This window comes from Brienomyrus brachyistius, chromosome 15 (genome assembly GCF_023856365.1).
Source record: "Brienomyrus brachyistius isolate T26 chromosome 15, BBRACH_0.4, whole genome shotgun sequence".
Classification (NCBI taxonomy): domain Eukaryota; kingdom Metazoa; phylum Chordata; class Actinopteri; order Osteoglossiformes; family Mormyridae; genus Brienomyrus; species Brienomyrus brachyistius.
Window position 1 is genome coordinate 19305041 of NC_064547.1, and position 23737 is coordinate 19328777.

At 41.7% G+C, this 23737-nt stretch overlaps 1 protein-coding gene across 2 annotated transcripts; it reads left to right on the forward strand.

Annotated features, from left to right (window-relative positions):
- The first annotated feature begins 8344 nt into the window (after positions 1 to 8344).
- Positions 8345 to 19895, forward strand: nmu (neuromedin U). Of its 2 annotated transcripts, XM_048977139.1 has the most exons (10): positions 8345 to 8468; positions 11626 to 11684; positions 12667 to 12714; positions 12804 to 12863; positions 13336 to 13365; positions 13485 to 13535; positions 15544 to 15618; positions 17744 to 17797; positions 18005 to 18043; positions 19764 to 19895. In XM_048977139.1, exons 1-9 carry the CDS (start codon positions 8405 to 8407, stop codon positions 18038 to 18040), a joined length of 477 nt encoding a protein of 158 aa, XP_048833096.1. In that variant the 5' UTR covers positions 8345 to 8404; the 3' UTR covers positions 18041 to 18043; positions 19764 to 19895. The 2 variants fall into 2 exon arrangements, with proteins under 2 accessions (XP_048833096.1, XP_048833097.1); XM_048977140.1 differs by lacking the exon at positions 13485 to 13535.
- Positions 19896 to 23737: the final 3842 nt, after the last annotated feature.

Consider the following 23737-nt stretch of genomic DNA (forward strand, 5'->3'; position numbering starts at 1 on the left):
TATTTAATGAACTGAATTTGGGTCATATTTGATCCTTGTGTTTGACTCGCTTTGTGACGGATGCTTGTTTTGTGGCAGTTGCATGATGAACTATATTCATGGCTAATGTTTCAATCTGCTGTCATTACTGTCTTTTCACCGTGGTGGATGCAAACATTAACTCAGTTCGTCATCGCACACATTGTGGACTCTGAAAAGATGCTTGTGTAACACTCACTGTTTGGCCCATACATTCACCTTGGTCGTTTTCAGCTCATTCGCCGTGACAAAGGTTATGTCACCACATCATGAGCTCAAGTATTTAAAAACAGACACACACGCAGCCCCAGGGATGAGGGTATGTGTGAAACCCAGGAGAAGTATGGATGTCCTCCTTTGCTAGATTAGTCGGTAGAGTAGAGGCCTATAGAAGCTGCGCTGTCATCCTTAGGTCACTGATTTAAATCCAGCTGGCAGGATCATGAGAATTTTGGGGGCAGTATGTGGTTCTTGAGATGCAAACTCAGGGCATGGGATCCCGAGGTTCCCAGCAGAATTACATCACCATCGGCCCCCTTGGCAAGGCCCTTACTCTCCAGGTCAGAGTGGTCAATTTTATTCAGAAAGGGCTGTAGTGTGTGCAGGTTTTCACTGCAACTGCCTAATTAGATTACTAATCAGTAATGATTGGCTGAAAAGTCCTCACACCTGGGCTAGAAAGGCATAGCTAAAGGTTATCCCAAAAACCTACATACACACTGGCCCTTCCGATCGGCCACCCCTGCTCCAGGGACTCGCCAATCCCGCTTTTGCAAAAAAAAATGTATGTCACTGATTAGAACTTCTGCTAAATATGTAAAATGTAAATGTTTCAGAAATAGGGGCCAGCTCAGGGGAGAAGTACCTCTAGGTAATATCTTTAAAAGTTTGTCAAATGTGTGTTAGAAGAGTGACGGAATATATCCGCTGTGGTGGATACCTGGCACTGGGGGCTTTGACCTGCACTGCGGATACCTGGTGGGTTTTGCCACTGCATTGCCCCTCCCATCCCCCCCTGGCTTGAGGATCCTTTCCAATCCCAACTGGATTAGTCTCGAGTGTTTGGGCAGGTCTAAAGGTTTCAATCTGGGCTTCTGTAAAGAAGGGGATCAGAACATATACTGTACTGACATCCCTGAGACAGGGGTCAGCATGAAAACAATGAATCATGTCAAGATTGGACCAAGATTGGTACCCATGTCCATCTGGCTCCCTGCCTGGGAGTTTCTGCTCACTGGGTGGCGTCTTTTTTTAGTTATTCTGATAAACTTTAGTCTTGCATAGTTTCTCAGTTTACTCAGTTGATTTAGAGAAGACCAGGTAATTAAATTAAAGCTTGTTATGTATATATCTTATTTTTACCAGACAGCTGATTTATAGAACAGAGGTGAGCGTGGATTCCTTTGAATTTAAGCTGAATAAAATGCCATCATACAATGTTCTACGTCCACTGACTCAGACGCTCACGGACTCTCGCTCCACGCTCATGTTTGTGCGAAGTAGGAAGGCGATTTGGCTTCAGGTCACACATCCGCTGTGAGGGAAAACACATCCGCTGTGAGGCCGGGCCCCAGGTATCATCCATTAACTCACATTAAGAGGCAGACCTCTGCCAGGACACAAGTGCACCAGTGTTGCTATTTCAGGACTTAATTTCACGTTCCGCTGTCGCTCCGGTTTGGCGAAAATGAAAACAAACATTTTTGAGGATGTCAAAGGATGTGGTGGGTGACACGCTCACAGCCACTTTCCACTAGAGGATTTACTTCCTGACCAGTCTTCCAGTAATGGGAGGCTGTAATTAAAACAACTGATTGTCCTTCTCTATATCTTGTGGATTTAATAAGCGTGTTCCACGTGTTTCATGTTTCTTTGTCATCATTAGTCACAGGTACTTTTCAGTGCATAATTCTGTGTGTATACCTGATATACAGCACGCCATCATTGCATTTTCCTCATAATTCTCATGAGAATAAGTCTGATGGGGTGGGGGTTGAGGGCAGGGTTGCAGCCCTTCGTATTTGTGCAGTTTGTTATCCTGTGTTTGCGTGCAGGTCTTCCATCCTCATGCTGGGATATGCCCTCTTGCTATGCTTTGTGATGGAGAGATAAGTCTTTTGGCTGTGCACTGTGATGGACAGATGTGTCCTCTGGCTGTGCTCTGTGACTTACGATCACCATATACTTCACAATTCAGCTAAATGCAGCTTTTAACGTGATGGACCCAGAATTTAGCTTGTCTTGTTACAGACTTGCAGGCGGGAAAAGTTGAGGCGATCCATATGCGGCTCCAACACAAAAGGGGTTTAGTTAAGGGAAGTACAGAATACTGGAAATCACACAAAATAAAGGACCACAAGGGGTTAGAAAATTATAACAGTACTCAGTACTAAAAACAAACTACAAAAACCATAAGGGAAACTCGAGCATGGAACAGGGCAACACAGGAACCAGAACCAGAACCAGAACCAGAACCAGAACCAGAACCAGAGCACATTGCAACATTGCAACATTGCAACATTGCAACATGACATTACTATAGCAGACTAAAGCACTGAGTGAGGGAAGGCACTTAAATACACAGACATCCAGGGAAAACAAGGAACAGGTGTAACTTAATCAATGAACCAATCAAGGGAGACACATGAGCAATGAGAAACAGGTGGACAAAATAAATCCAAGAACACACAGAACTAGGAGAAATAACAAACACTAAGGACTAAGAACCTACTGTACAACAAGCACTATGGGAAACAACACCAGGAAATACTAGAAACAAGAATACACAGAAATAATCACAATAAACCTTGGGAAACTCTAGAATAGGGAAGCAGGAAATAAACGCTATGGAACAAAAACACAGGTGAGACAGGGAACAGATTCTGAGCCGCACACTCAGCCCACTGACCTACTGTATGTGGCAGTCGGGGGAGCAGGGAAACACACTAGGGACTAGGCACACTGGGGCTGAAGGGCAAGAAACAGAGAAGAGGACAGCGACACCTGCTGGCCAAACAGGTTGGGGACGCAAAGGGCAGGAACGGACCGGCGCTGATCCTGACATCCCTTTAATAATCTTTTGTCTGTTTCTTAATAAATACCATTTTTCCAGCATTTTTCAGTGCAGCAACATGCTGACATAGAAGAAGGGCAATTATGAACTCCAGAAAGCAAGGAAAATCACAAAATGACAGCAGAGCAACAGAAATGGAAAGTGCAGTTCAGCAGGACCTCTGACTCACTCTGAATATGACAGGGCACAGGGACACTGGCATTACAAACCACAGTTACCAGTCCCAATCACACTGGCATCTCCCTCCCAGTAGAACCGATCACTTCTTTCTACAGTTTAATGTAAATAAATCTTCAAAAACTGAATAAACCAAAAGCAGCGTCCATTCTATGTGTAAAAGTAATTTTTAAATTGAACAGGGATAAGAAATATAGATCTAAATGGGATTATGTACACCAGTTAAAATTCAAAGTACTGTATCATATCACACCAAGCCTCAAATAGATCATAAAATAAATGAATGTTTGAACCTGACCATTTCATTTTTATAGATTTATTTACAGTTTTCATCGCTGGTTCAAGGAATGATAAAGCAGGCCTCCTATTTCGATTAAATGGCAATCTGTTTGTAATGCAGTTACTCGATTTTGCAAATGATTTAAATTTGTTTTCTTGAAACCGTGTTTCAGGAATTGTGCTCAACCGATTGAAAAAATAAACCGCATAGTGATACAGAGCAAATGCTACCTCATCTACTGGTCAGAAGATACTAGTGCTTTCACTTAGATATTTGTGTAACCTCAATTGCATGGAATGGCTGCAAAACCTTTATCCCAGGGGTCTCCAACTCCGGTCCTGGAGAGCTACTATGCAGCAGGTTTTCTATCCTACCCGGCTTCTCACTAACCAAAGTAAGCATGATAACACCCTTTCATCTCAGATGGACAAAAAGTCTAATTACTGGACTGAAATATCTGTATTCAGGTCCTGCAGGATGAGTGGCCTTCTCACCACTGCAGTGGAAAGTAGGACTTACTATACTGCTTTGTAATTATTGATTTTCCTGATTTGTATGATATGAGAAGCTAATAATGTCAGTGACATGTTGATGGGTTAATTACACCCTTCTAATGCTGCTGGGCTGCCCTTTCAGCTGTGTGGGTTAACTTCTCTTTAAAACAAAAAGATTATGAAAGATTCCACACATTTGATTAGGAAACAGAAGCTCTGATTTCTTCGGTGTAAGTCGATCATCTGAAGGAAATTGAATCTGAAATATTTAGAATTGGATACTGGAGTCGAATTGTCAGCCAAGGCGAGTTTCTGGAAGATGAAAATTGCATGATGAGAAGGCACAGTCTTTGGGATTCACCCAGGCCTGCAACCTGCTTAAGTTGAATACAAAGAATAAGAATCTCTATTGTCACAGGATCAAGGTCTGGGGAAATTTATGTTGGCACATCCTGCTGCTGTTGGAGACGCCACGACAGACAACTAATAATTTGGTCATAAATAGAGAATAAATGTTCAAAAAATAAGAAATGTACATTTATTAATTTAAATACGGGGTCTGACTTTAGTGAAACTGAATGACAACACACCATCTAGTAAAAGTATATTTCCATTTTGATACATCTGTAGTGGCATTCCTGAATATTACCATTATAAGCACTGGTAACACTTTACTTGAGGGTACATCAATAATGCATTAATTAACCAAGAACTAAGTGTTTGTTAAGTACTGATCCCATATTCATTGATCATTAATCAATCATATCAGTTCATGTATGTCATGGGGAATCCTGTATTAGTCCATAATTTGTTCTTGAGTAGTAAATGAGTTAAAGTATTTTTTGCCCCCTTTAGTGGTCTTACCATTATTAACTAATTAATTACCTGTTAAATGATATAGTGCCTAAATGTATACATGAACTGCCATGATTGATTAATGCTGAACAAGCATGGGATCAGTACTAACTAACACTTAGTTACGTAAGCATGTACTACTACATTATTCATCCCCTCAAGTAAAGTGTAAAACAGGTATGTTACATTGAATTTATAGAGACACCGAATTAAAGGTTTGGCAATTTGCTGAGGCTAATTGGAGTTACTAAATTGCCCATAGGTGTGCATGTGTGAGTGAATGGTGTGTGAGTGTGCCCTGCGATGGGCTGGCCCCCCATCCTGGGTTGTTCCCTGCCTCGTGCCCATTGCTTCCGGGATAGGCTCCGGACCCCCCGCGACCCAGTAGGACAAGCAGTTTGGAAAATGGATGGATGAATAAATCTTAATGAAGAGGTGAATTTTATTGAGAGCCTGGTAGCTTTGGATTGCATGTATCTTTTGATGAATAACCACTTTGTGTATTGTTAATAAATGGACAGATTATTAAGATAATCATTTCTGAGCCAAAAGAAATGTACTATTTGTTGATGACCCTGTTACTTAGTCTTGATTCATTCGGTAAGCAAGAGCTTTACAGAAGATGATCCTGTAAAAGTGAATGTCAATTAACTAGAAATGGCACAGCAATATGGTAATTTAGAGCTAAATGACAAAGGACATCATCAGATGTATTGGGAGGAAGCTGCAGTTACACCCTCCCAGGAACAGCTGAGCAGAGGTCACTGCCCAACACACAGCGACCCAAATACGGACCGACCCTGCGCTGTGCACTGCCCCAAGCAGCTGAGCTGCACAATGCGCTGCATTCATATCCACATAATAGAACCTGAACATGACTAAATCTATTGCAATTAAGATTTTTGCATATATTTAACGAGATAGACTGCACATGGCCAAATGCAAAATGGATTAGTAACTGAAACCTTGCTGGTGAAAATCCAAAAACAGATCTTCAGCACAATCGTTAGTGAAAAACGCGCCCAGACGTCTTTCACCTCGACAGGAAATCGCTTAAACTGTTCTCCTTAAAAACTATTTACCTTTTTCTCAGAAAATGAAGCATTATAATTTATACAATATTTACTGTAATACGATGAAAAGTAAGAGGAATTTCTATCTGTTCAACAGTAAGTTACTGATATCTTGCTGGATGGTTGGTTGCTTCAGGTTCCAAACCTCTCCTCAGCGGCACCTCAGTCGTTCCATGTATTCATAAACCTTCACTACCAACTCACTTACTTAGCTAATTTACTTCATAATACACAGTGTGCTAATGGTCAACTTTAACTTGAGGAGAGGCTCCTAAATGACTATGTTGGCACAATCTGACAGACATAATTAATCACAACTGAACATAACTGTCTTCGGTCCCCTAAGAGTTTTTGTACAGTGCTGTATATTAATGAGGAAAACTGTAGTTTGTTGTAGTTAAAGCACAGGCTAAACAATTAAACCTAGAGACAAACTGAGAAACCATGATGCTGAAGCTACCTATCTTCCTCTCCCCTCCTCCTCATCACCTCCCACACACACGGCTCATTATCTCCCCAAACTAGAGTCGTCTTCTAACAGATATCCTAATACAATAATTTGATGCTGAAAAGATATTTCCCCTTGGAATTCTCAGTATTATGTTTAATTCTATTGTGAATCATTGTAATATAAGGACAATGTGGAAAATCAGAAACGTATTAAAGAAGCTTCTTAGAAGATAATGTAGCACTGCAATATTTCAGCATTAATTTCTGTCAAGTGCACAAAATTGACGTAAAAGAGGAGAAGCTGCTGGTTTTCTCTTGATGAAGACGTACAACGATAAAACAAACAGTGGTCTTTTTTAATGCAGACATTTCATGGTACATAGCGATATTTATTTACAACACGCTCACCCCTGACATCAACATATATTTGTTTGCATGAGTTGATGGAATGGGCTGGAATAGGGAACAGCAGAGACACACTCTGATCTTGGGGCAGTTGTACAAATGCTGCCTTCAGTCTTCCAGTTTTAACACGGACAAAGAAACTTCCATCAGTAAATCATACTGCTGGAGGAGCAGGTGTTGGCTCCATCTTCCTGGCACCTGTCTATCAGAGCAGATAAACAATGGGGGCAACTGGGTGATGTCAGGTTGCCATACTTCATATCTTTGGACTGTGGCAGTGTTTCCCAGCCTGGTCCTTGGGGACTCCCAGACAATCCATGCTTTTGCTACCCAGAGCTGGGAGGTAGCAAAAATGTGGACTGTCTGGCAGGGAGCCGGGAGGGAACGAAAATGCTGGAGTCCCTGAGAACCGGGTTGGGAAACAACCCTTGACTGAGGGAAATGATGCCCCCCCCCCAAAAAAAAAAGATCCTCTTCCCCCTCCCATTCCTCTTCAATATTACATATAATTTTATACTGTGTTTAGCTCAGGTGGCCAGGTCATGTGATGTGACACCATCACTCTCCTTTGTAGGTGGATTGGCGTGTCCAAACTTTTGACTGTTACTGCATTTAAAGGCCTCTGTCAGGTGTTGGACCCCCTGAACCTGCCAATGTGCTTCTGCTTCAGTACCAGTGGCAGATAAAGTTTCTGGTTTCAAATGCTGTGAAATTTGAACTAAGGTACTATATGATACACAGGTGGCTGATGTCGGTGCAGAGGATCAGGTGGGGCACGTAACTAGATCATCTTAATTCCAATAATGTAAACTCAGTTATCCAATGTGCTGCTGGCAGCTCTCTCACGTGAATAGCGAAATGACGTTTCTTTCAGTCTTGGTTTCTTCAGCGGTTTATATGAAATGAAAGCATAACCCAGTCGCAGTTATTCAGTTGTAATAACCAGGAGCGTCATTGGATATTTATGAAAAGGGGGGGGGGGCTAAGCCTTTTCTAAGGGGTGTGATTTCAGTAAAAATAAACGAGAAGACATTATTTTGTTTTATATTTGTTTTGTTGTTGTTTCCCCAATTAATCCACTTTAATTATTAAATTATAATTGAATAATTCAGCTGTTTAAAACAAGATTTAATCATTATTTTGGGGGATATGGTTTTGCGTGTTGGATAATTAACACAAATTAGTATTGGAAAGGCAATTACTGCTAATGCAGTTGCAACTTAAATTGCAAATTGATTTTACTGATGTACTCGCAATATTTGTTATGAGACGTTACAAAGCTGCATTTTTAATATGGATTAAAACATATAGAACATTTTTTAGGATACATTATATTTCTGCTCTGCTTTTAAATATCTTGACGTACGGCATTATGTTTTGTGATGGATATTTAACTAATGCATGGTTCCTGACAAAAGGGGTGTCCACTTAATGGTGTGGAAGAATACCGGTGGAGTTTAGTGTGCAGAGCCGATGACGCGATTGGCTGTCACGGGGTGTGACCTCGGGATTTTATAAAGGTCCCCGTCCGGCGTCCCGCTCCTCAGAAACACTGCGAGCGGATGAGCGGCCGCTGACCATGAAGCCAACGCTGCCACTGCTGCCGCTCCTGCTGCTGCTTTCCGCGGGTCCTGCGTGCCAAAGTAAGTGAAATAAATCAGGGTACCGCTGGCAAGCACACTGGGGACTTTTAGCAAGTTAAATGCTTTTTTTTAATACTCGTGTTCATTTTGGGAAATAATAATAAGAAAAATGTACATATGCGAAGTCGTTCATTGTTTTCTCCAGTAAGTTGTTTTTGGGATTCCAGAACAAGTGTAATTGCGTTTTACTAACAACGTTTGAATTTACGCCGGGTTCAAAGTAAAAATTTTATTTGGCAAAATTATCATTGACATCCAGGGAAACTGTAAACACTGAACTATTTACTCTTTAAATTAAATTAAGCAAAATAACTAGTTAGACAATTCTGCTTATCTGTTTTGCCAGCAAGTGGGCAAACAAAAATATGCCACTTATTCTATGGTTGTCAAAACCGAAAGTTTCATTCCAAAATCTCTGATGGCCATGAACAGGTTCACCTTTTCCCATCTGTTTCGCAGTTAAACTATAATCGTTTACAATATTCATTTTTCTGTACTCTCGGTATATTTCCTTATTTTCTCTCAGCACAAATGCTGCAGTGGCACCTTAAAGCACCGCGTCAAAGTTAAATACAAGATTTCGAATGCCTATTTTTGATAAAATATCTATAAACTGTAGGTCTTAATAAAAATCCAGTTTAAAAACGATTTACGGAACAATAGAATCTTGTAGAAATTTCTTTACTCGTTTGTTTGTTTGTTTTTTTTTAAATTGTAAAACATTAAAAACGTCCAGTAATTTTCTGCAAATCATTTCAAGTAGTAAGAAATCGAAACCCAAATTATAGTTCCAAAAAAGCTGATCTGACTTAAAAAGTTCATGGACAAGTGGTCTCATTTGGGTGTTCTAATTAGTAACACCTTTCCAATAACAAAACACTAAAGATTTGTTTAGTATCCCTTAGGAGGCCAATGACCAGAATTGAATGAGTCAGTCTGAAGAACTCTGAGAATAAAAAGAGAATGTCTGTGTGTAAGATACCTGTAGATACGTTAAACATCGCTTGTCAATGGACTGTTGTTATGAAACCAATAAATATGCGACATTCTTACAGAATTAAGGAAACATCCCAAGACTTTCTGTGAGCTCTTTATATGACTCACATTTCCTCCACATTTATTCTGAAACATTCATCACTGGGCACCCTGCGTCTTCCCTGTTTTTGCGCGTGTGGATGAATCTCAATACCTAGAACACAAAGATCGAACTTGTGGTCTTGTCAATACCGGTCTTGCTAACTTGCCTTCCAAGAATGAACTTGTGGTGCAGTGACTTATGGGATCGGTCTCGTTCGGCGAGGATGCAACTGATGTATCCTTGATTTTTGGGGAGGAGCAAGACCAACATCCGGGTATTTTTTATCGTTCTCTGTACTTCTGTTCTTAATATAGGAACTGGTCTATTGGCAATGGAAGATGATGTAAAACAGGTACACAAGTAAACAAGGACGGTCATGTTGAGATTCACCCTGTGAGTGAGTGGTTCTGTTGTGGTTCCTCACTTTGCAGACATGTGTGCTATTGCCTGCTTGGGGATCCCCAAAATTCACATAGTTCAGATCAGTACTTGAAATGGGGGTAAAACAGATGCCGGAACTCCCTTTGTTATTCAGCACAAGGTGCTGGCTCTCCCCTTGATATTCAGTACCAGGTGCCGGTACTCCCTTTCTTATTGAGTACCAGGTGCTGGTACTCACATAATTATTCAGTACCGGCAGATACTGAGAGGTGCCGGTACTCTGAAGAGAGATACAAAAAGGTGCTGGTACTGCGTATTGGTGAGTGCCGGCACACTTCAAGCACTGATTCAGAAGAAGAATCAGGATTTAAAGGATGCAAACTGAACTGACAGACGTGCTGATGCTTTGATAAGTGCAAAATGTCGCTGGTGATAAGGAAGAAGATCATGTGACAAATTTAAAACTGTAATAACTGCATCTGGCATCATGGTAGCATGTTGTATCAAGAAATGTTTTTCTGGCATTAGTACAAAGTATTGGAATTATATATATTTTTCATTATCTGTATACACACTTTCCTTGAGTGTTAACGCACAGCTAATGCAATGAATGTTTGTCCAGGCAAATCATAATTCCCGTAAAAACCTTACACTAGGCAACATTTTCTAAATGCATTTTTATTTTTATTGTTTGATCAATATTTACAGTAATTTCAAATAAAGATAACCAAGGGGAGATATAAATCAATTATATATAAATAAATAAATAAAGAAATAAACAAATAAATCCAATCCTGAGACAAAGTGATTAGATCATTACTATGGATACTTTATAGTCAGCAGTTTCTTTGTACACAATGTGGCAAATATAAATCCACTCGGAATTGATATAGATCAAAATAAAAGCATTTATGCATACGAATGTTAATGGACAGAGCAGCCTTATAATTTAATGGAGACAATATTTTGCTTGTTGGGGGCGGGCGGGAGGGGCAGTGAAATTAATTAGTTATGTCTGTGTGGTCTGTGTAGGGGAAACCTGGCATTATGCAAGACTACTATAAGCTCATCTCTGGATGTGTCCTATTTGTGGGTGTGTCCTACACGTGTGTGTCCTGTTTGTGGGTGTGTCCTGATTATGGGTGTGTCCTATTTGTGGATGTGTCCTTTTGTCTGTGTGTCCTACATGTGGGTGTGTCCTACATGTGGGTGTGTCCTACATGTGGGTGTGTCCTACATGTGTGTGTCCTGTTTGTGGGTGTGTCCTACACGTGTGTGTCCTGTTTGTGGGTGTGTCCTACACGTGTGTGTCCTGTTTGTGGGTGTGTCCTGTTTGTGGGTGTGTCCTACACGTGTGTGTCCTGTTTGTGGGTGTGTCCTGATTATGGGTGTGTCCTATTTGTGGATGTGTCCTTTTGTCTGTGTGTCCTACATGTGGGTGTGTTCTACATGTGGGTGTGTCCTACACGTGGGTGTGTCCTACATGTGGGTGTGTCCTGATTATGGGTGTGTCCTATTTGTGGATGTGTCCTTTTGTCTGTGTGTCCTACATGTGGGTGTGTCCTACATGTGGGTGTGTCCTACATGTGGGTGTGTCCTACACGTGGGTGTGTCCTACACGTGGGTGTGTCCTACATGTGGTTGTGTCCTTTTCTTCACTAGTGTCTCTCGTGTCTTACCACAGTATTTGGTTGGCAGGTGCCCCAGTTTCATCACAGGCGCTGGTTCCAGAGCAGCCACTTCAGCTGCTGGATGAGGTCAGTATGGAGCCCTGTGAGTCTGCAGTTATTTGAATGCATCAGCATTCGGGTTTTACTATTATTCCCCATGGAAATTTTCTGATAATGTCCAACTCACAGCTTCATCTGAATTAAAAAGAAAGACAAAATACTGAAACATCAAGTTTTGAAAACTGACAACACTGGCTTTCGATTTTTACCTGAATGCAGCTGGAAATCATGCCTGTAAGTCACCCTGAAGACAAACATGTTTTCTTCCCTGTGTGTCACCCTCTGTTTCGGGGCCTGTGTTTGGAGGTCTCAGTCATGTACGGGGCAGAAACACTGAAACATTTTAATTCGAATAAATTCAGTTTAATTAGTTTGCATAATTTCTGAAGATATAAAATGCAGTTTTGCTTTCAAAACTGACATAATTAATATGTTACACCAGCCCTATCATAAGTCAAATTTCACTTCAGAGTTACCTTCCCATACCATTCAAGACACCTTATAGCAAAAAGACATAAGGCAAAAATATACTAGTAATACATACTAAAGAACATATCAAATAAATGAAAGATAAAGCACAAATTTACTTATATATGTCGCTTTTTTGCATTGGCGCTTCTGCAAACCCTATGTATGTACGGATATTTTTTGTGCAATATTGTTACATATAAAGGAGCCTTTCCATGGGTACTCCTCCAAATCTCCAGCCAGCTGACCGATATAAAAGCCCTGCTCAGCTTCTAAACAGCCCAGCAGCGTTTCAGAAATGGGTTCATGTGCTTCCACCTGGTTTGCAGTCTGCATGAGACACGGTTCAGCACGTCTGACGGCTTTGAACTGCGGTTCACTTTCAGATGAAGGCGGTGGGTTTTAGTGTAGATTCAGTGGAGCAGGGTGGCATTTCAGCTGTTACCATGGCGATTAGGGATAATTTAAGGAATAATTAATAACTGTTAACAGAATAGTAATGGTATGATTGAGATGTTCTGTGGTGTCTTCTCCCTTTCAGATAGAGGATGCGTGTATGAGCTTCCTCTCTGCAGAAGCCAGGCCGCAGGTCAGGTGTCTTAGAATGTACTGGTGCTGCTTACAGTCGCTCTGAGGAAGGGACTCAGATTTAACTCCTGCTTTGCTTCTCGTTGGCAGGATGTCGACACACTCGGACAACTTTGCTACATGGCGATGAGGGCAGTACAGCATTCTCAGGTAGCACGTCTGACAGGTCCTGCGTAACAGAGCCAGTACAATGCTCTGTGTGTGTGTGTGTCTCTGTGTGTGTGTGTTTGAGCTCTCACTGACAGATATCCGTAATTTTAATCACTTATTATCTTTACTTTACGCTTGTTCTCGTCCTTACACAGGTGCTTGTCTTTACTACTCTCTAGTGCAGGGGTGGACAATCTTATCCGTAAAGGGCCGCTGTGTGTGCACGTTTTCACTGCGACTCCCTAATTAGATCTCTAATTAGAGGACTGATTGGCTGAAGAGTCCTCACACCTGGGTTTGAACAGCTGACCTAAAGGTCATCCCACAAACCTGCACACGCACTGACCCTCTGGGGATAAGACTGGCCAGCCCTGCTCTAGTGCTTGTCCTTACTGTGCAGTGTTGTTTGTCCACACTCTGTGCCACAGCTTTGTCTTCTCTGAGCCTTATCGCATCATCCGCTCTTTTTCAGGACTTCACAGGCAGGGGTGACGCTAAAAGGGTGAGCTGCTGTCTCCAGCCTCATGCCCACTGCCAGTGTGGGAATGGGATGCAGATGCAGTGGGGGAGGGAGAGCGGTTACTCTCTCTATTTCTCTGATCACTGTGTTCCACTGTGCAGTTTTTATTTCACTACAGTAAGAGCCAAGATTCTGGAGACACGGAGGGCACAGTGAGTACAAACACGCACGTGACACTGCACCAGCATGCGGACAGTTAGTCTCATGTGTTGCCTGCACTGGACTCTACATGCCTATACACGCCAGAACAGGTAGCGATGTTTACCAGGGCTGGACTGGCCCTCTGGCATATTGAACATTTTCCTGGTTGTCTGATGGGTATGTGGCAAGACAAACATTTTCATGGGGGGGGCCTCCTCCTCTCCCCTTGGCTGGCAAAATTCCAGGGCTGATTTTTAATCCCAGTCCAGTCCGGATCTTTGCTGAGGCTTTGACCCCAAAATACGAAAGCTTGACTGAATTTCCCAGCGATTCTTTATTTCTTCTTAGAATATTCTTTATATTTTACATGCATATTTTGCCTTACAACCGATCCATTTTCTATTCTGCTTCCGTACCGCAGTGATGTATTTTACCTTTCTCCTGTTAACCTAAATAAGTACCCCGACCCGACCAGACCTTCGCTGAGGGCTGGCGACTTCGTGACAGTGACACTTTGAAAGGGTCACCACTTTCCGCAGGCATCCCAGTTACTGTCTCTACGCTGACTGAGTAAACACCATTGTTCCCGCATTTCATTCCAATTGCACCCATGTAAATTGCTGCATCTTGAAAGGGCCAATTTTCCTTGTCTCGCAGCTGAAGGGAACAAGAGGACACTCTGCATTATTTATGCTTGATACTTTTAAAAATCCTGCCATGTTCTCATTCATTTCGAAAAAATATTAATAAATCAAGCAATAGAACAAACTCCTTCCCCCAAGTGTTTGATTAATTTAGGTTTAACTGCGGCGCTCTGCCACTGGGCTCTGATTAGATCAAGCTCTGAATTACTGCGATGACTGTGTCACTGCTGCCTGTTGGGAGCAGACAGACTTTGCTGGAGATCTAGAAGGTTCCAAAGTGCCGACTCTTTCAAAAGGCTCACGTGTCTGATTTTGAGCATTTCCTATAATATAAGAAGTACTTTCATACGCCCCCTACAGTGTACACTCAGTACAGCACATACAAACACGAACGGCAGCAAGCGTGTTAGTGTAGATAATCATGGCTCAAACACAATGTCATACAAAAAACACGCACTATGGTAAGAATGCACATTACATTTTAAAATGTTCTGCAGCATGGACTCGCACACTCTGTATACAATGCACATTACATTTCAAAACACAGTGGTCAACAACTGATGGACTCCAGTTCACATCCAAACCAAAACTCATTTGAATCCAGACTGTACAATCAATTCCCGCTGCTCAGCAAATTATTAGGAACCTCATAGATCTTTGTGTGTCAGTTTTTGTGTGTTAACTGGGGCTTATGGTTCTTTGTTGTGAGTATTTGTGCGTTGACTGGAGCTCTCTGATCTTTGTGTGTCAGTATTCGTGTGTTAACAGAATTTCCTGGTTCTTCGTGTCTCAGTACAGTCAGCCCTCGTTTTCGCAGTTAATCAGTTGCCGTGATTTTCCGCAAAGTAGGATTCTTTATCGACAAATTGAATATTTTCGTAGTTAGAGCGTAGAAAACCTGTTTACGACCTTCTAAATACGTTTTTTAACATTATTAGACATGAAATAGCACCCTTTAGTCACCATTACTGTTAAGGGTTTATTCGGAATCACTCTAAATGCAGGACACAGGAACATGTAACATCAAAATGTCAATGACAGACCTGGGGTTACAGACTCTGACGTGGACTTAAATATGCCTACAGGCAGGTCAATTATACTCCTATTACCCAATATATTAGACAAAATAAGACATATTAGACGTTACAAATATCATATTATTATTATTATTGTACATTTAATTACGAAGAGCAAATATGCTTCTGAGGCGATATATCATTATCACTGTCTCAATCAACCTTTTAATGAATATACAAAAAAAAAACCGCGATAGAGTGAAGCCGCGACAGTCGAATCGCGAAGTGACGAGGGACGACTGTATTCCCGCGTTTACAGGAGCTCATGGTTCATCGTATGTCTGTGTTTATGACGGCAGGCACCTGTGCTGCACCCTTTGCTACAGCTCGTACCGCAGCTACACACCAGGAGACTCAGGAGAATCACCTTTGGGGTATGAACCTGTGATATACCGTACTGTCAGCGTCTGCACAGCTACACACATGCATGCGCAGACGTGCAGATGCATACAAACACACACACACCATCCATGCGAACCCTGGGTTCTTGCACAGCCTCTGTGTGCACGTACTTGTATATATGTGTGTATGCTACACTCATATGACCCATTCCATTAGCTGCTCTGCAGCATTAGCCATTCCCTCCATACTGTGGGTAATTATAATTGGCTAAAATTAGTGCCGTCCTTTGCACGCTTTGTACGAGAGCGTGGCTTGCCAGGCCAGCTGGAGGGGGCAGGTTTTAACTCCGTTTAATGGGATCCTCGGTGCAGCCCAGACATGGGTTGTACTCTGGACAGATTTTGTGGCCAACATGCTGTTCATGCTTTTTACTGCGCTGCATAAGAGCCACATGTGGGCGCTGTGTTTTGTCTGGTTGTAGTAGAAGGTCTGTAATGCATTACAGTACTGAAAAACATCGGATCTCTGTTACTCCCAGCCAATAGAAAGCCGCTTACTTGGTTCTTTTGGTTTCTTCCTTATTTTTTCCAAAAAATTGTGTCATTTACCTGAATTCCCCCGACAAAACATCTGTGGAATTAACTGGAACATGAGGAGCAGCATAGCTTCCCTGGAAGGGGGAAGGAAAAGCAAAGAACCTGAGAATTAGACCAAGAACTGCTGAAGGATCAGACCACAGGGGTGATTCAGAGAGTTTTCAAGAGCAAGTGGGTCACTTACGACGTCAGTAGGACTGGGCAAATCAATCCATTAAGACCACAGATATCACTCACGGGGTCCTCCAGCTATAATGCTTATACTTGTTTGTTCTTAAATATACCTGCATCGTTCGTTTTTAAAAGACCCCCACTTTGCGAACGATCGCTTTATGTAACTTCGCTTTTACGAAAGACCCACATTAGCACGTGTTTTCACTAACCAAAAGAAATCTGAAGAGGATTTTTAGGAAACAAAGGTGTAAAAGCAGTAATAGCATTTAGCGTTTGTTTATTAGTCTGCCATCGAGGTAACAATGGACTGCATATATAAATTTGCAGAACTCCTACCCCCCTGTGACGTCATGGTGCAACGCATTACTCACATGTTTGTGGTGATGCTGGTGTAAACACACCAGTGATGTAAAAATATAGAGCAAACATTTATGCACAGGACATAATACTTGCTAATGACAATAAACAGCTATGTTACTGCTTTATGCAGTTACTATACTGCACTTCTTAATCGCTATTTAGGCTATAACATATAGCCTAGGTGTATAGTAGGCTACACCATCTAAGTTTGTGTAAATACACTCTGCGATGTTCTCACGACAGTGAAATTACCTAACGAGGCGCTTCTCAGAACGTATCCCTGTCGTTAAGCAACACAATGACTGTACTGATTCTGGTGAAGGTTTAGTATGCAGAAATTATTCGTATTTTATATAGGCTGTGTACCATGTTATTCCTGCTTTTACTATATGTTTTTGTTATTTTAGGTGTTATGTGTTATTTGGTATGATTTGGTAGGTTATTGTTTTCAGTCTAGAAACATGCAAAACATTTTTCCCATATAAATTTATTGTAATTGTTTCTTCCCTTTACGCCATTTCGGCTTATGAAATGTCATTGGAAAGCTCTGCTTTCGTAAAGTGGGGTGTATATTTATTAAAATACAATAATATGTTGAGTTGAGGGGTGGCATGGTGGTGCAGCGGTTACCACTGTTGCCTCACACCTCTTGGGCTCGGGTTCGAGTCTCCGCCTGGGTCACATGTGTGCGGAGTTTGCATGTTCTCCCCATGTCGTCGTGGGGTTTCCTCCGGGTACTCCGGTTTCCCCCCACAGTCCAAAAACATGCTGAGGCTAATTGGAGTTACTAAATTGCCCACAGGAGTGAGTGTGCCCTGCGATGGGTTGGCATCCCATCCTGGGTAGTTTCTTGGGTAGCCTCCAGAATAGGCTCAGGACCCCCCACAACCCTGAATAAGACAAATGGTTACATGGATGGATTGATTCTGAAACTGGCTAAATCTTCTGTCAACAATGCAGACCTTCACTGCACACGTCACAAATGGCAAGAAGCTAAACAGATTAAAATTTATTCCTCTCGCTTCAGGAGAATCTTCATGGACCAGGTGGCATCCAAAGCAGAGGCTACTTCCTGTATCGGGTAAATTGTGACTTCTCCTCACCTTATTCACATTCGCTGCTCTGTTTCTGAGTGAAAAAAAATGTCTCTGTGCGCACGGCTGTTAGACACAGCGCTGGTGTCTGCGTGAGTGACAGAGTGATGAGATCAGTACTGACAGGTCATTGATTGGGACAGTGCTGAATGCAACACTTGTCACTCTGTTGGTGTGTCTTCTTTTCTTTACAGCCAAGAAATGGAAGAAGATCAGTCACACTTGTTTAAAAGGTATTTCTAAATGTCCGTCTTCAACATCTTCTGTGGGAGGATGTTTGAGGATTTTTTGCCTGTTTACATTTAGAAATTTAGCAGAAGCAGCTTCTGTCCAAAGTGACATGAAAGTGATGCAAATAACACATTACAGACATACGGTTATAAAGGAGTTGAGCCTCCAATGAACAACCAGATACAAGTGTAAGCTGTCCTGGAGCAGGACCTACACAACTGCACAACGACATCTACACAACTTCTGACAAAGCAAGAACCTAATAAGACTATTCAAGGATCAGAAGTGCAACATAAGAACATTCGGGGAACATAAAGAGGAATCAGGTTCGTAGAGGAAGTCATGGAACAGATGGGTTTTTTAGGCATGGAGAGGGAGTCTGATGACTAGATATGGTTCAGCAGCTCATTCCACCGTCGGGGAACCACACAAGAGAACCATCTGGGTTGCTGACCAAAGGGAGAGAATTGGGAGAAGGTCTTGAGGAGCCTTTTGATGGAGACATCATTTTTTGTTCAGGACGCATCATTAAATGAATGAAAAGATTTATTCCCCATGGAAAACATTACGCTAATTGTGGCTATGAGTTGGCTAAGGCTAATTCTTGATATAATCACTCATAATAAGCAGTTTGGGAACATTTTGGTTTCCCGATACATTACACGAGCACTGGAGAGAAAGAGGGTAGCTGATTAGACCAAGACTTTTTGTTGGCTGTCAACTCATTTAAAACTGCATCATGTGAGTGTGTGTACGAGCTGCGCAAGGTAGGAACAGCCTCTGCAAATTAGCCTGACTGTGGTATCTAAGGCATTTTTGCTAAGAAAAATATTCAGAGGGGGGCTGTGGAAAAAAAAAGCTATTGAGGTTATTATAGACATGCAACCACACTTGGTAGTAGAGAACATTTAGTAGAGAAGATTTAGAGAGGATTCAGTTCATTATGATTGTTATGATGTTAGAAATTTCTATTTATTATATAAGTATAGTACATTCATTTCTACAATATAGAAACAAATAGAAATTAAATTAATAATTTTATTATTAAACAATTAATAATAAAATATTTCCCAAAAAAATTCTGTTTTCCCTGCTGGACTGAAGTTGCGCTGAACCGCAAACCAAAAACTGAGGCTCGTTCCAAACCGTGAAGTTTGTGTACCGTTACACCCCTACTGTCCACTGATAGACCTGTAAGCCAATATCAAGGACTGACGTTTATGCGATTACCAAGAGAGAGCCGGGGAGGAAAAGCATGGAGGGGCTTGACATGCGAATGTTCATGCTAAATGAATATCAAATGTTCCGCTACGGATTTGCAACGGAATTGTCTGAATTGTCATTTCGGGAAAAAAAAACGAATTATGAGCGGATGGGTGGCCAATAACTATCCTGAGATACGATAGTGGGTGGTAGAGATGTTGGAGCTTGAGGGTGGTAGAGGGGCTTGAGGCAGCAAGTGAAAGACAGGTTGCAGTAGATTGGTTGGAGGTAGTTGGTGGTAGAGAGCTTTGAGGTACGGGGGGGTAGAGAGGTTGGAGGCTTTGGGCACCCTGATTTTTGTACCCTTCTGTTTTATCGGAGTCCCTCCAGTGAAATCCCCAGCCGAGAGTCTTAACTATCTATTGTGCTTCACAGGATGGGCTGTGAATGACAGCCTCCCTCTTTTGAAAAAGAAACCCCCCACTTCAGTGTAGTGTGGTTCCCTCTTCCCCTCTGCAGGGCCTGCTGGGAAGGACAGCGGTGCTAGGGACGCACTTCCTGTCTGGCCCGGAGCTTCTCTAATATCCTCCCAAACCACTGTATAGTGATGTTGAATGTATACAGACAATAATAAAGACATTTTGATTTAAATCTTGTTTCTGTAACTGTATTTGTCATTTAAATTAAAAAGCATTATTAAATTATTTATTTATTGCTATTATATAATGAAAGGGAAGATGTGATTCATGTATGCACTTATCTCCGAGGTGTGTCTGCACATGTGAGGGCTTGGATATGGTCTGTCTGTGTGTGTGTGTGTGTGTGTGTGTGTGTGTGTGGATTATGTTTGTATTACATTGTGTGGAACCAAATGCTCCCCACAATGTGATAAAAACGTATTAATTTGATGGTGCGGTCCCCACAAAGATCAAAGAACCGCAATCAAAGAACTAAAAAATGCCAAAAATCTAGTATTTTGTTTGGTTACTTATGGTTACAGTTAAGGCTGGGTAGGGGTTAAAGGTCGCCGTATTCTGTGAGTCCCCACAAAGAAATAATTACAAACCTGTGGTGCGTGTGCATGTGTGTGTGCGTATTAAGTGTATAAATAGATACAGTGTGTCATCTGTGTGCAGGACAGCAGGGTTCAACTCACACGTTTAGTTATTAGTGGTTCTCAAACTGTGGTACTGATGTGGAATGTACAAGTGGTACTTGGTCGTACTCTGAGGACCCCAGGGGTTGTTGTGTGCACTGAAAAAAATTTAATTGAAAATTGAAATAAATTAAAATTGCTCAAACATTTTCAGATATTCTTCATATTTTCTATTGGGACATTTGGGGAGGGTTAACATTGCCAGCGCAATGCTGCATGTGAAAATTCTCGAGTTATATTCTGCACTGAAAGCTTAAAGCCCTCATCTCTGACATTTAAAAGCTTTACTGTACCAAGTAGAGTAAACCCTCTTTCGAAATGATGCTGCATTTGCCATTCACACAACTACAAGTATAACTGAAAGCATCTTTTCACAAATCCCTTCTTGCTCTCCTCTGAAACACGCACAAACATTTATACAGGATCAACCACTTGTCTAGCACCCCGGGAGAAATTTTTACGGAGTTAACAGCTTTGCTCATGGACCCGATGATGATGTAACTATTCTGCCGAGCATGGGATTCAAACCAGCAACCTTACGGGCACAGGCACTGAAGCCTAACCTGCTGAGATGCTCACTGCCCCCTTCTGACTGAATTGATAAGTGCAGTTTTTATGTGCGTGCATTTAGGTTACTGTGATTCAGGTCACCGTGATTTTACAGCAATGTGAAATTTGACTGTTTTGGTTTGATTTGAAGTGTCCAAAAAGTAAGATAACTACTGATTAAGAGAAAATCATAATATTAGATTATTTTAACATGCAAGTTGACATAAAGGCAGATGTCTTCAATCAGTGGCAGTTCAATACCATTGTATGTTGAAAAATGATAAATTATCTGTGCAATGCTTTGCAGTTACATTTTACAAACACGTAATTCACTCTGATTTCTGAAGACTGTCTTGCTTTCACAACCTTGATTATATTGATATTCATCTTGGATCAATCAATCAGGTTCTTTTTTTCACTTTTTTCTGATCACCTGTGGGATGTAACCCTCTATATGACTGAAGGAGAAGATTATTATGTGTACCTATGCGTACTGCCTGAATATAGGTAAAATGGTACAATTTATGAATGGAAAAAAAAAATCATTTGTATTACAATTGTTAATAAACTTATATGTAACTATGAAACATCCGTTATTCAGATTCTACCAGGCACACTAATCAGGTAATCAAGTAGATAGCAGGTGAACGCAGGCGGAAAAAATCCTAGTTGTCCCCTATTACCCTCTCGTGGCCATATCGAGACATGACACTTTATTTTGCCATGAGACATATGGACCTTTTTTTGCACGTGTGAGCATGCGTCTTGGGTTCTATGCTAGACTCCGAACTACAGACACCATAGGATTTGGGTAGCACTTCTTAGCACGTAGTGGTGGAATGAGCCTGATCCCCAAATAAGCTCCAAGAGGACGCCCCCTAGAGGGAATAGGCAGAATTGTTCATGTTGTCCTCCGATTTTCCCACCGACGTCTTTTCTACGGCTGTCTCTAGGGACTCTAAGTCTACCGATGTAGCTGGCCTTTCTAACATCACGTAAATTGATGCTGCTTCCCTGCAGGTCCCAGTATAGAAGACCATGCTGGCCACCATGGGCAGGCAGAATAGCTTCAGCAGTTTGCTGTGTACAAAAAAATGACCAAAGTCTCTCCCAGAAAAAGGAGTCCTCCCTGGCCTTTCTTGTACAGGGCCGCTGTGTTGGACCCCACAGTCCACTGTGTTAGACCCCCAAGTACTGGAACCTTATCATGCCACTGATATTGAGCTGCAGCTTGTTCTCCCCACAGCACAAGACAAAATCCTCTTTGACTCTTATATCCTGACGCATCTACATTGCTGATCGGTTTTACAATGAAGGAGTCCTCTCAGAATCACTATAAATGCAAGAGCTGTCATTAAGCTAGAAACTGGTGTGGCAGTGGAAAGTAAATCACCAGCAGGTGGCGATAATCGCAAGCATGGGATCATCAGTGGCAGTTTAACTATGTGACATAAAGGGGGCATCATTCTGTCACTACTAGTGTCCTGAGGCTGCTAGTGGTCAGTAGCATTGTGATGATGCTGTAGCTTATCTCCATTAAGATTTTTAGCAAATCTGTCCAAGTTCGTTAACAGGCATTTTCCTGCTATACATTCTGTCGTCTGTGTATATTTTCACAAAAGTATAAAGCCCGTCATTAAAACTTCAATAAAAAGTAAGTTAATCTAGTTCACCCCGACCGACGTCACTCATGAAAACAACTAAAAAAAGGGTTAAGGGGGGATTGCGAGAGGTTGGAAAGCTGAGTGGAAATGAATGGGATACTAAGGAGAACTAAAGAGAAAGACAGGAATAAATCAGGAAAAGAGAGAAGTAAGGGAGCGGATATGAAGCATGGAGCCGCACTCAGCCCCGCCAGCGATACGGTGGAGAATAACATACCTCGGGTGTTGTGGTAGTTAAAGAATTCTGACAACTAGAATGCACAAGAACAATAATTGTTTTTACATCAAATATCAATTAAATCGTACACACACACACAATACCACATATCGTAGAATGATATATGCTATTCCGTATATTGTACAGGCCTGTTAATTATATATTCTTGCTTTTGATCGCTGTTGTCATTTGATTTTACCTTCTTACAACCATTCGTATAAAACAGTATTTCTTAACCTTTGGAATGATCATGTTATACTCTCAGATTTAGCCTGCCATTCACGTATATGTTACTGTGGCGATCTGATCACAGTACCATCGCCCCGGCACTGATATAGGAAGCGGTTGTCATTCATGCATTTTTAAATAGCTGTACATCTGCCTGTGGGCGGCACCGCGGCCTCACACCTTCGCCTGAGTTTGTGGGCTTTTCAAAAGGTTTTCTCCCGCGATGTCAAGAACATATACCGTGTACCCTGTGCAACCTAAGATCCAGACCCCCACCCCCCCCTACCCTGACCCGGAAAAACAGTCGGGAGATTAATGAAATATATGTCTTATTGGTCACCCTTACCAGGGGGGACCCTTTTGGCTTAAACAAAGACTGTTATATCTCAAGCCCCTTGACATCACCAGTGCTTCCTCTATACTGTTATGCAAATCGCTCAAAGTTTAAAGTCCTTGCAATGTAAAAAATGATTGGCTTGATAATTATACAGCATCAGAGCGTACCTGTAGCACGACATAATCATGCTATTTAAGGCTTTGTGAACTGATCACCCTTTTATGCTCAAAATCCCGTGAAATATTCTAAAGACAATGAAATGCCCGAGATGCTCCAATCATCAATGAAACAGACGGCATATAGAAGCGCGGATCCGGGTTTACAGGAGCAGATTGTCCTGGA

Coding starts and splice junctions, on each gene's coding strand:
- nmu (XM_048977139.1), top strand. CDS start 8,405: ATGAAGCCAACGCTGCCACTGCTGCCGCTCCTGCTGCTGCTTTCCGCG. Junction 8,469..11,625: donor CGCGGGTCCTGCGTGCCAAA/GTAAGTGAAATA, acceptor TTTGGTTGGCAG/GTGCCCCAGTTTCATCACAG. Junction 15,619..17,743: donor TCAGGAGAATCACCTTTGGG/GTATGAACCTGT, acceptor CTCTCGCTTCAG/GAGAATCTTCATGGACCAGG.